Below are 11,585 nucleotides of genomic sequence, written 5' to 3'. Positions count from 1 at the left end.
GAAACTTTTTATTCTGACCCGCAATTTCGTAAGCAACGGTCACTGTTCGCCGTAATAAAAGGCCATATTTAACCTTTTGTTTTCGACCGCTTCAATGTATATCGGGCCTTAACTTGATTCTGGCTTATAGCTTGACTCCTGGTGTTAATTGATGGATTCTGGTGGAAATTCTCACGACGCGGTAATCATTTCTTTTGAGGTTTTAAATCGAAGAAAAAAAATTAAATTCGTCGTATTTCATAGATATTACGTGACTACTATACAAAACTGCTAGCCGTGAGTAGTAAGAAACTTTAACACCGGCACCCTGTATTTTCATGGTGTTTTTATTTATATAACTAGCTGCCCAAAACAGGTGCTTTAGGCCAACAGGGTTTCAGTTGCATGCAAGGAAAACCCCGGGAAAAATTAGTTACGACGTTAAGAATTTCGTATGCCGCGATCAAAGTCATTATGTGTTAAGTTTTACGCAGTTTTTAAATGATTCCACTCACTTTTTCTAAACATCATTCAAGCATTTTTCTTAGCTACTCGGTTTTCTCCTCAGAAAACGTAAACAGTAAGCGGCCTCTGTCATTGGTCCATACATATTTAAATAACACATTTTCAGTTAACACCACGCGTGTAGCAGTTGTTTTATATTCACTTGTACAAATATTGGTGTGGCATCTTGTACTTTCAACGCGTGGTAAATTCGCGTGAGACAATTCTTCTTCATCAATTTCGTGTTCTGTTTCAAAAACGTTTTGTTATTCCAGTGAGTTGACAGATTGTTTGATTATTTAAGCAGGTCGGCTAATCCCAAATACGATAATCGTTGCATGGTATTTCTAGTGCCTCAACTATTAACAGGTATGTATCTAGGTTTTTAGCATTCCATGTGATTTTTTATGGCTGTCACGGAAGATGTTCAAAGTTCAACGCCGGTAAATGAAAACTTGAATTGAATAGTTTTAGCAATTGCTGTAGAGCCTGACAGTGCCTCTAAATTATTGTTGCTTGTTTTTAAAAATAACTGTTTTCTTTGTTTGGTCATAGGGCGATATGAGTTTACAGTTTAGATGTTATTGTTTATTTAAGCGTCGTGTTCAGATAAGACGTTAAAAGGATTTAAAATTTGTAATACTTAAAATATTTTTACTTTAAAACTCACTGTCCATAATGGTTAAATATAATGATTAAACGTTTCGCTGGATTTACAACAATTACTGCATAACAATTAGAACGGTATCAATAAATTAAACCGCGAAAGAAAACTCTTCAACCAAATTCAGTGATTCACAAACACAAAGTTTTTGCCAGTCTACATTTTCTGGGTAACAGTTCTAGAATGAAGCATTTTCGCGCCATTTCTTTCACGTCAATATCATCTTTATCCCAACTTGTGCGATAAAAACTGTAATGATATTCTTGTAAATAACAATTAACATCTTTCTCACGCGTGCATTTGCATTCAAGCTGTCATTCACTTATAACAAGACCGCTAACCTTTCAATGGCTTTTGAATTTTCACGACCCTGATTGGTTCTTGAAACAAAAACCATTTGACTTTGCTCGCCCTGTGGGCAGACTGAAATGAATTAGTTTCCGTTTATTGTGCGGCGCGGATCATGATTCGGCGCGTTGTCTCATAAACTGCGAACTTATTTAAATTTTAACGGAATACCGAGCGAGTGTAACCGACTCCAGGACAAAAGTGCTTCTCGTGGCGGGGCAATTGAACTTTCTGAAACTTGTTTTTTTGAGTAATCGAGCCTTTTTAAAGAGGCGTGCGTGAGAAAGTGCGTAAGGTAGGAAAGTTGGTTTGAGGTAAATATTTGAAATACGTTGATCAGGTGTTAACAGTAAATTCGCTTTTTATCCTGTTTAGCACAGTGTAAAATTAACTCCATTGCGCAAGCAGGATGTCGGATGATGATTCTCACGTAATTTCGGATGGAGCCTTCCCAAACGGTCTTTACTCTACTGCTATCGATGATTTCTCTCCTGATACAGAAATTGCCAAGCTTCAAAAAGAGAATGGCAGGATAAAGGTAATGGCTTTGTATTTTGACAGCCCTGGTCAAAGAACCCAATATAATAAAAAAAACAACAACAATGCGGCCATAAAGAAAAGAGAGCTTGAAGTCTTGGAAATTTTTGCCTACGAGATCTAGCTCAGGCTTTGTTTGATGCAAAATTGATACCAAGCTTTATTTTCATTAATAAAAATATGGTTGTCATTTTTATGTAGTATCTAAGGAAGAAGTCTCTCGAGTTTTTAGTACATTTTGAGTGTGAGTTCTTCATGGAGGGGAGATTTGTTGAACGAGCTGAGGATGACATCTCGCTTCCCCTGAATGAAGGGTCGTTATAACAAGGTTTTGATGATAGCTACTTCTCTTTGACAAATTGAATGCTTTTTGAACTGAACAATAACCTTGCATCCTTTGTCTTTGATTTTCCTTTGCCGTCTAATTTGTTCACAACTATTTAATGTTTAGGTAAAGTTTCCAATGTTTACTCTATAATTCAACTTGAAAGTTCATATAAATCATATGTCAACTTTCAGGGCATATTTTTATATGACTAACGACCATAAATAAGCGATAACTCCTCATAAGGGATTAAATCTCTAAAGCGAAATCTTGTTTTAATTCAATATGAAATCCAAACGTCACTCAGTTGATTCGTCATTAAAACTTTAAGATTGCCGCTGTCTTTATTTTTCGTTCTTAAAACAAATTCAAACATTAAGGACTTCAGTCAAGTGTAACCTCTTGTGTTATGGAAAACAAAGAAAGCCAAATAACAATGCAGGGTTTCAATTTGCATATCGCGGGAACTGTCATGCATGCATAACGGTATCTGCCCTCGTATAACAAGTTGCTGAACCTTGAAATGGGTTCTTTCAGATATTTAGTATCTGTGGTTATTAGCTTAGAAACTGTGGAATAATTCTCTAACAACCTGAGGTGAGTGAAAGAATAACCTGATCAAGTAGGTCGTAAACCTTGTTAGTTTTCAGACAGCTGTTGTGGCCCTTTTGTTTTCTCTAAGTGATCAACTCTTGATTCGAAATTTTAAACAACACGAAGCATAGGATGCCTTGTATTTGCTGCTTGAAAATTCAACTTTTCACTCTCTGGTCAAGAAAAGCTTTCTGTCCCTGTTACATTTGAACTATTTGATTTCAATGTTTCGCTTTTTGCACCACAATCGCGGTAAGTTATAAATGTCTTTATTAGTATGCAAAAATGATTAATGAGTAATTTAGTTTACTCCGGTTTGCTCTTTTACTGAATTCCAGGCGAGTGCACATTTAATGGAAACGTTGCAAAGAAATTCTGTTACGTCGTGAGACCCGCGTTTATTACTCTTTTTATAACCACTGAGCTACTCTTATCATCCGTTTCTCACGTGAAGATCTGGAAGGGAAATAGTAACACAACCGGTTAACGAGGTCGTCTAACTAGGTAATGATTATGTTAGCCCTCCAGTTATTAGTTTGCACAATACCATTCTATTAATGCACGCTGATCGCATTCTCTCTTTCAAGACCACTCTAACTAGCGGTGACGTCCTGCAAGACGGACCTCGCGCCTCATGTGGAGCTCATTATAACTCTAACGTTGGAGGGGTTTTACCAGAGAGAGCGAGCAAGCGCTGTCTGCAAGTCAGTTTGTAAAGACCGCTGTTAGAACGACGGATATCTTTAAGTCGCCTTACCTCTAGACAATATTTACTCGCATGCATCTAATATCTGAGTGTATTTTTTGGTCTTGTTTTGTTTAAAGAATATTCAAGACGAATCAGTGAAGAAAATATGAGGTGGGTATACACCGGGCAGGTTACATGATGCACATCTTCAACTGATACAGGTTAAAAGGTTGTTGCGCATAACCACCCGTGATGCACACCGCGGCAACATGTTGCGCAAAGTTGAGTCCATGCCTAGCGAGTTGTCACAACGTTCATCTTGGGTGACAATACAAAATCATGGCCTTGAATGGTAATACGCGTGAGATTGAGAACAATTTTCAACTTTTATTACGACAGAGTGAAATTTTCACGCATACTTGGGATTAATTTGTGCACTGTTATTTTTATTTACTTCGCTTCGTGATGCTAACAAGCAAATTCTCTTTACCAGCTTCAGTTCATCACTTTACTTTAGTTTCAGTAGCAAAAAATATTTCCCCCAGGTTATCAACTCCTTTCTCGTGAACTATATTTCTGATATTGTATGAGATGTTTTTAAGGAGTAATTCGTCGCCGGATCATTCTTATTTTAACTCAGCATGATATGTGCCGGTCGCTCCGTAACTAGATAATATATATATATATATTTTTTATAATTTCAGTTCTCCAACACATTACCAGAACGGTAACGGTGTGAAAGAACAGCTCTTAGAGGCGATGAAAAACCGTGACAATGCCGAACGAGAAATCAAAGCCCTTAAAATGCAGCTTAACATGGCGGAGGAGACACGTGACAGTGCGCGAAGGGATCTGATGGACTCACATCGGAAAATGCGAGAGTGCGAGGAAGCTAAGGAGACTCAACGAAAAGAAAACTTGGCACTCAGGAGACAAATCAAAGACGAACAAATTGAAAAGGGTTCTCTTCAAAAAACTTGCGATGAGCTGAGAGAGAAAGTGAAACAGACAGAGAGCGAGAGAGCTGAAACGAGGCGCGCCCTTGATGATCTTGAAAACAAGTTCCGAGTGTGCGACGACAGCCGCGCGAGCATCACCGGCGAGGCAAACGATCTTCGTAGCCGACTGAACGAGCTTGAAGCGGAGCGAGCCGAGATCAGGCGAGAACTACAAGAGGCGCTGCGTCAGGTGAAGATTCTGAGCAGCGAGTGCTTGCTCGGAAAAAGAGAAGTGTCTGATCTACAAGAAAGGTTAGCACACGAGGAAGCTTTGCGAGAGGAGGCTCGGCACGAGGCGTACAACTTGAAGCAAAACATACTGCATGTTGATAGCGAGAAGGAGGAAGCAAAGCAAAATGCAGCTAAACTGCAACGGAGGTAAGAATTTACCACACAAAAGAGAATCGGTTTAATCCGCAATATTAGACAGAAATGGCAGTTGTTAAAGCCACGCAATCTACACCCCCACGACCATCTCAACAGGACCTATTGCCGTAGTAGATCTGTTTTGGCTGCGGGTCCGGTACACTTTTGCTAAAGTAATTTTCCTGGCACTGCGATATCTGATGGTTGGTACCAATGGCAACATGTGACAATTTCTTTTTTTACCACAATTGCTGCTAATCTCGCAATCTGATTGGCTAATTTGCCGTTGTCGATAAGAGTCGAGACTACGCTGCTCGCGTCAATGTGTCGCGCGATGCCTTTTTCAGCTCGCCCTCTAAAAAAAACCATTTTCTTTGACGTTGATATTGTGGTAAAAAACAAATCGAAATGTGGTTTAGAGTGGTCTGTACTCTTATCGACAACGATACGCGTCATTAAAGTGGTCAAAATTCGTTGTGGACTCACTCGGCTGCGCCTTGTGAGTCCACCACATTTTGACCACTGTGATGACGCGTATCCTTGTCGACATGAGAACAGACCACGCTAAACCACATTCGATTTGTTAAGTTGCTCCAAAGCACCATCAGTTTGATTGTACAGTACATTTATATTTGTTTGCTCGATATTTCCAACCAACAAGTCATACGTTATAGCCTTTCATAGCATTCACCCTCGCCAGTCTTATCAAAGTACTTCTATTTGCAATTTTTCCAAAGTTCAAGCTGCGTTTTGTATTTCAGCTGAAAACTAACTACTAGCAACTGCAATCTTTGAAAAATCCTTCAATTTTACTTGTATTCCTACAGGATCAAAGAAGCTGAAGACACGTTTGCCAGCCGCGAGAAAGACTATCAAGCTCAATTGGAAGAATTCAAGCAATTCGAGCAAAAGGCGAAAAACAAGATACGAGAAATGGAGAGCCTCTTGGAACAAACAACATTCGACAGGGAAAATTACAAAGCTCAATTATCTGGGAATGATGGAAGAATCAGTGCTCTGGAATCTCAAATCGCTCGAATTGAAGCTGCGAAGAACGATTCCGAATTTAAGCTGTCAAGCCTTTACTCAATTCTTCGCCGATCTCTAGGCTTACGATCGCAGTCCCGACCTCCGACTCCAAACGAAGGTAGTCCGAAAAAAAACCGTCGCTCTTTCCGAGGACGATCGCGATCGAGTTCAGGTAAACACAGTTCGGATTTTACATGCATGACCTTATTACCGTAAAGGATAGAATATTTAAAATACTTAGTTGGCTGACTTGCAACTTAACGCAACGCTCAATGGAATTGTTGTATCTTAACCTGAGAAAATATTTACCAAAAGCAAGAGATCCGCAGTGATCCTCTGATCTGCAATGGGAGAGCATCCCACCAGGGAAGTGTCAATATCTTGTTGATTAATGCTCCTAATCGGTTCATTTTCGATACCTTAGATTAGCGTAGGCCCGCGGTGAGCCACTTAGCTTCAGGAAAGTTGCCTGAGACATCATATCAACAAATCAGACCTAACTTCTTTATGGCTTGTTGTTGTTGTTGCTGTTGTTGTAGAAGACTCCTCGGACGACATAGATCCAGACGCTGTAAAATCATCTTTATCAGAGCTGCTACAAAACGTGAAGGAATCAGAAAGAAAGAAGGAGGAGAGTTTAGTGAAAGTGGACAGCTTACAGAGTGCTGTGGCTCATTCGGAGGAAGAAAGAGCAGCGTTAGACGGAAAACTCCGAGACGTGCACCAGGAGATGAATGAGCTAAGAGATCAGAAAAGATTGTTAGAAGAGAGATTGAACAGTACAGAAACTGCGCTCACTCTACAGGTTAGTAAAAAGTGCTGCAGTTACTTCTGTTCTGGCTGGGGAAAGAAAAACTGCCCACAATATTAAACTAGATTGAAGCTAGAATTCCTCGAGGCGTTTATGCTAAATATAGCACACTTGCGCACCTTGGAGCGGTTTTCATTTTAGCGTCGAAAAGCAATTGGTTTTGCCACTACACTACACGATTGGCTTAAAAAACTGGCGCCACTTGTCCATCCAATCAGAAGTAAAACTAAAACCAATCGTGACTTACTCGCACGCGTATTCCCACGTTTTGAGTTAGCTACATGTTATTCCTTCGAGTTTTGATTGGTTCATTGTATTACCTGTGTTCTTTGTGATTGGCTAGAGTGATTACTTTGGTTTTGATTTTACGACACTCAATCGGAAACCGCTCTACTCAGTTCTTTAAATACGTTTAGGCAAAATATGGGGATAACTAGCAAAATGCTGGGGATGTAATCGACAAGTATTATGAGTCTAATATACATGTATGTAAAAGTAAAATGCTCTTGAACGTGGAGTAAAGCGTTAGATGAAACACATTCCAAGCTACAAAATGATAATCAAACCACTATTTTTGGTTGCCAATTCCCAGGAAGAAGCGATACAGAAAACTGAGCGAGAACGAAATGGACTAGATGAAAAACTACAAATGCTAGAGAGTACTTTGAGCCTGTCAGAGAATGAACGAAAGCAACAGCAAGAAAAGATAAGGGAACTTCAGGATACCGAGAAAAGAATGAAAAGCGAAAAACACGCATTGTGGACCCAACTGGAGGCTTCATCGAGGGAAATGACGAAGAATGAGTTGAGGCTTAAATCACTGGATGGCGAATTACAAAGGCAGAAACGAGTGCAAAATGACATGGACGCCGAAAACAAAGAGTTAAGAGAAAGGTTGAGCGGTGCGCTAAAGGTTAATCAAGAATTAGAAAACCATATCTCCAGTTTAAACCTCGCAATACAGAAGCTTAACAGCGCTGTGTCAAAAGGCGAGGCGGAAGAAACAAGGCTTAAAGAAAAGATCCAGGCACTTTCTGTTTCTTTGAGTGAAAGCAACAGCAGCTCACATAATTTACAAGAACACATTAATCAGCTTCAGCGTTCCCTGGAAAGCACAGAAGGTGACAAGCGATTGCAACAAGAGAGAGTTGGAGCACTCAGGGAGACTGTCAAAGATTGTAAGAACGAAAACCGCGCTTTGGCTGAAAAAGTCGATTTCTTGGAGAAAACGAGAGAGGACGCTGAGCTTCGTATTAATGACTTTGAAAATCAAGTCAAACACGTAAAAAGTCTCTTGATTCAGCGACAAGAGCGCGAAGATGAACTTCTGAAAAAACTGCAAGATCTTGAAGAGGAAAGTAATGCCCTTAAAAGCGAAAACACTTCTTTACACAAGATGAATTCCTCATTTGAGGTCGAAAAGAGAGATTTAGAAAAGAGCAATTTGCGTATTGGCAAAGATGTCCAGGTGCTTAAAAAGACGCTGGATAGACTACAGAGAGAACGATTAGAGTTTGAAGAATCATTCTTCGAGTCAAATCAAGAAAAAGAGGCTTTAAATAGAACGCTTGGCGAGGCAGCAAAGGAAAACATAGAGTTGAAGGAGAGAGTAGATTCTTTACAAAGAGCACTTCAAGAAGCCCAAGCCAAGCACACTGAAAGGTATGTCAGTCAATACGTCAAATGAGTCAGTCAGTTCGCGAACAATTTCCGATCGACCGTTAATGCAGGTCAGTCAGTTGGAGTCTGATTAACAGACAGACAGAAAAGACACGGCAGACAAACGTAAGTCAGTCATTCAGTCACTTAGACGGTCTTTCATGCAGTCGAAATGAATCGGTCAATGGTGTGATCAGTCATCAGTTGGTCAGATAGACAGTCAGCCATGCAGCCAGCCATGCAGCCAGTCAGTCAGTCAGCCAGTCAGTAAGAAAGTCAGTGTGTCAGTGAGTCAGTCAGTAAAACAGTCAGTCAGCCAGCCAGTCAGCCGACCAGTTAGCCCGCCAGTCAGCCAGTAATTCATTCATTCAGTCAGTCAGTCAGACAGTCAGTCTCCAGTCATTCATTCATTCATTCATTCATTCATTCATTCAGTCAGTCAGTCAGTCAGTGAGTCAGTCAGCGAGTCAGTGAGTCAGTGAGTCAGTCAGTCAGCCAGTCAGTCAGCCAGCCAGTCAGCCAGTCAGTCAGCCAGTCAGTCAGCCAGCCAGCCAGCCAGTCAGTCAGTTATTCAGTCAGTCAGTCATTATTACACCATTAATTTTTATCTGCGTGACGCATTACAATACAAAGTTTATTGACAAGGATATCATAGATCGTTTTACGTCGCGCCTAAACACAGACTCATCTGGACATTCCTTAAAGTGATATAATTTTTATAGCTTACTGGAGGTTACAGAGAAACAACAACAGGATTTAGAAAAAGAGGCTAAGAGGTCACACTTGGCACTGGAAAAGACACAGAAGACATCTGAGAAACGAGAAAGAGCGTACAAGGCAAAGGTGGAGGCTCTAGAGAAACAGGTGAAGACTTGAGTGTTATTTCCTGTGACAATTTCGATATTAAGGTCTGACTCCGTTCAATATTACTTTGATTTAATAGTTTAACCTAGTTGCTATTCAAATATAGAAAAACATGTTTCAATTTTACTGAGTTCCAGAATCAAAATAACTGCAAATATACTGATATAAACAATAGCCTCCATTTGGCGCGAAAATATTCTCAGATATTTGTCCACAAACTTTACGTGTTCCAGTAAGCGAACTCTGAGCTTTGAGGAACAGAAAGACAGATAATGTCCAAGGACAAATATTCGAGGATATTTTCGTGTCAAATGTTTTGAAAATTGAGGAATTTCACTGGGATATTCCTAGTCAGTCAAGTGATCTGCATGACACGTTTAGACCGATAGCGCGTGAGCGAAAATACTTGATGGATTATAAGACCTTTATTAGGGTAGCTGCCAATTGCAACAACTTGTAGCTTGTGGTTGAATATAATAGCCAAGTCTCTTTAATGTATTATCTAATATCGTGATTGCGGTTTCCACTAAGTCGTGTTAATCGATGTTTTAGATTGCTGTCCTCAAAAGAGAGCTTCAAACTGAGAGAGAAGAGAAGGCAATGGAATCTAATAAGGTTGCAATCAAAAGCGATGAAATAAGAGAGGTCCGACAGTCCTTAGGAAAGTCACTCCAAGCAGTTGAGGAGGACGCAAACAATCTTCGGAGTATGCTCGGAAAATCACTTCGGAAGATCGATCGGTATACGGAAGCTGTCCGACGAAACGAGATACCACCTCCGTCAACTGACACAGACGGATCAACGGTTGACGCACATCCTCGTCAACAAATCGATCAATCATCGGAAGAGGCGAAGTATCTCCGGTCATCGAAGAGACGTACGAGGTCGGCCTCACACATGAACTTGAAAGAGCGCAGCAAGACTCATGGAGTGTCATCTTCGAATCGCGCGCCCTCGTCGGATGTCATCGGGCATAGCTCGAAAATGGATCACGAAGATATGACACTAGAATTTGCACCCGAAATTCAATCCCCACTGAGAAGATATAGGAGATCAAGGAAGTCTGCAAATTGATCAGCAGTGGAGATTAACTTGCGATCAGACGTTCTGTCTCGCGCGTGAACAAAACAAAACAACATAAAAACAGAACGCCTGATCGCATGATAGTGTGGATATTGCATTACCATTAGAACTCGTGTAAAGGTACAAGCTTATTTGTGCCCCCAGCCTGCCAAGATGACGTTAAAAAGTGGGAGGCCAAAAATAGATATTAGAGATTCTCGTAAATCAGGTCCGCGCGAATATTTATTAGAGTAGAATAAGTGTGAGCTGCACGATTGAAGAGTGGATATCGCCTTGATGAAACACAAAATTCTCAAAACGTTTCATTTAATAAATAAATAGGAATAGATGGGCAGAATATATATGTCGAGTATGGTTAACTTGGCAAAGCAAATTTCAAGTTATGTTGCTACACTAGTGTGTAAATACTACAGGCAGTCATAAGTCTTGTTTTTTTTTTCTTGTTCACATACGTTGTATTATATTTAAGAGTGTGACAGTCTGAATATTGCTCTTATATTGATGGATTAAAGATGAGGTGAAATAATTAACGACGCAGCGCACCTTTTACAGAACTACGTAATGTACTAGCCGTACGTTTAGGACTTTTTTTTATTACATAATTAGATTTTTGTCGCATAGGTTATGATAGGTTCTATAAGACCTGTTATCACCTCAGTATCAAAAATCTCATAGTTAGTGACTTGGTAATTAGTTTTGTGGAACTCAGGCCAATTTTTCGACCAATCATGACTGCCTGACACATGTCGCCCTAGGCTTCCACCCCTGCTATCCGGCTTGGATTGCGTCGATAAGGTGTCTATCCTCTCAATTTATGATGGCTAGATTCTGTCTTACAACTCGCTTTTAAACCATTCTACTGTCTACAGACAGTCTTGAAGCGTAAGGCGCAAGAAAAACAAAGTACTTTAACATATCTTATTTCCTTGCAATGGCGCCCTTGTTAGTTTATGCATCATTTATGACCGCTTTGTAAGGGGAGGGGACGGGGAGGGTTTTTACTCCGATTTAAATATATATAGAAGTAACTATCATGAAAAGTACGCATCTGATCAAGCGTCCCTGCATTGTATAACGAGTGTAGTGTGCCTCAATTAAACATTAAACCAATAAAGAGGAATTCATATTTCCATGGA

At 40.2% G+C, this 11,585-nt stretch overlaps 1 protein-coding gene across 1 annotated transcript; it reads left to right on the top strand.

The window, feature by feature from the left end:
• The first annotated feature begins 2,728 nt into the window (after positions 1 to 2,728).
• Positions 2,729 to 10,979, top strand: LOC145482243 (uncharacterized). Its single transcript, XM_081460891.1, has 7 exons — positions 2,729 to 3,810; positions 4,344 to 5,015; positions 5,831 to 6,204; positions 6,572 to 6,837; positions 7,436 to 8,505; positions 9,225 to 9,366; positions 9,919 to 10,979. The coding sequence occupies exons 1-7, from the start codon at positions 3,806 to 3,808 to the stop codon at positions 10,438 to 10,440; spliced, it is 3,051 nt and encodes a 1,016-aa protein (XP_081317017.1). The 5' UTR covers positions 2,729 to 3,805; the 3' UTR covers positions 10,441 to 10,979.
• The last annotated feature ends 606 nt before the right edge of the window (positions 10,980 to 11,585 follow it).

The sequence above is a fragment of the Orbicella franksi genome, chromosome 3 (genome assembly GCF_964199315.1).
Source record: "Orbicella franksi chromosome 3, jaOrbFran1.1, whole genome shotgun sequence".
Lineage (NCBI taxonomy): Eukaryota > Metazoa > Cnidaria > Anthozoa > Scleractinia > Merulinidae > Orbicella > Orbicella franksi.
This window is presented reverse-complemented; position numbering and strand designations above follow the sequence as displayed.

Excerpts from the sequence above, each read along its gene's own strand:
- LOC145482243 (XM_081460891.1), top strand. Across the intron at positions 5,016-5,830 it reads GCAGCTAAACTGCAACGGAG|GATCAAAGAAGCTGAAGACA; the intron begins GTAAGAATTTAC and ends GTATTCCTACAG. Across the intron at positions 6,838-7,435 it reads AAACTGCGCTCACTCTACAG|GAAGAAGCGATACAGAAAAC; the intron begins GTTAGTAAAAAG and ends GCCAATTCCCAG.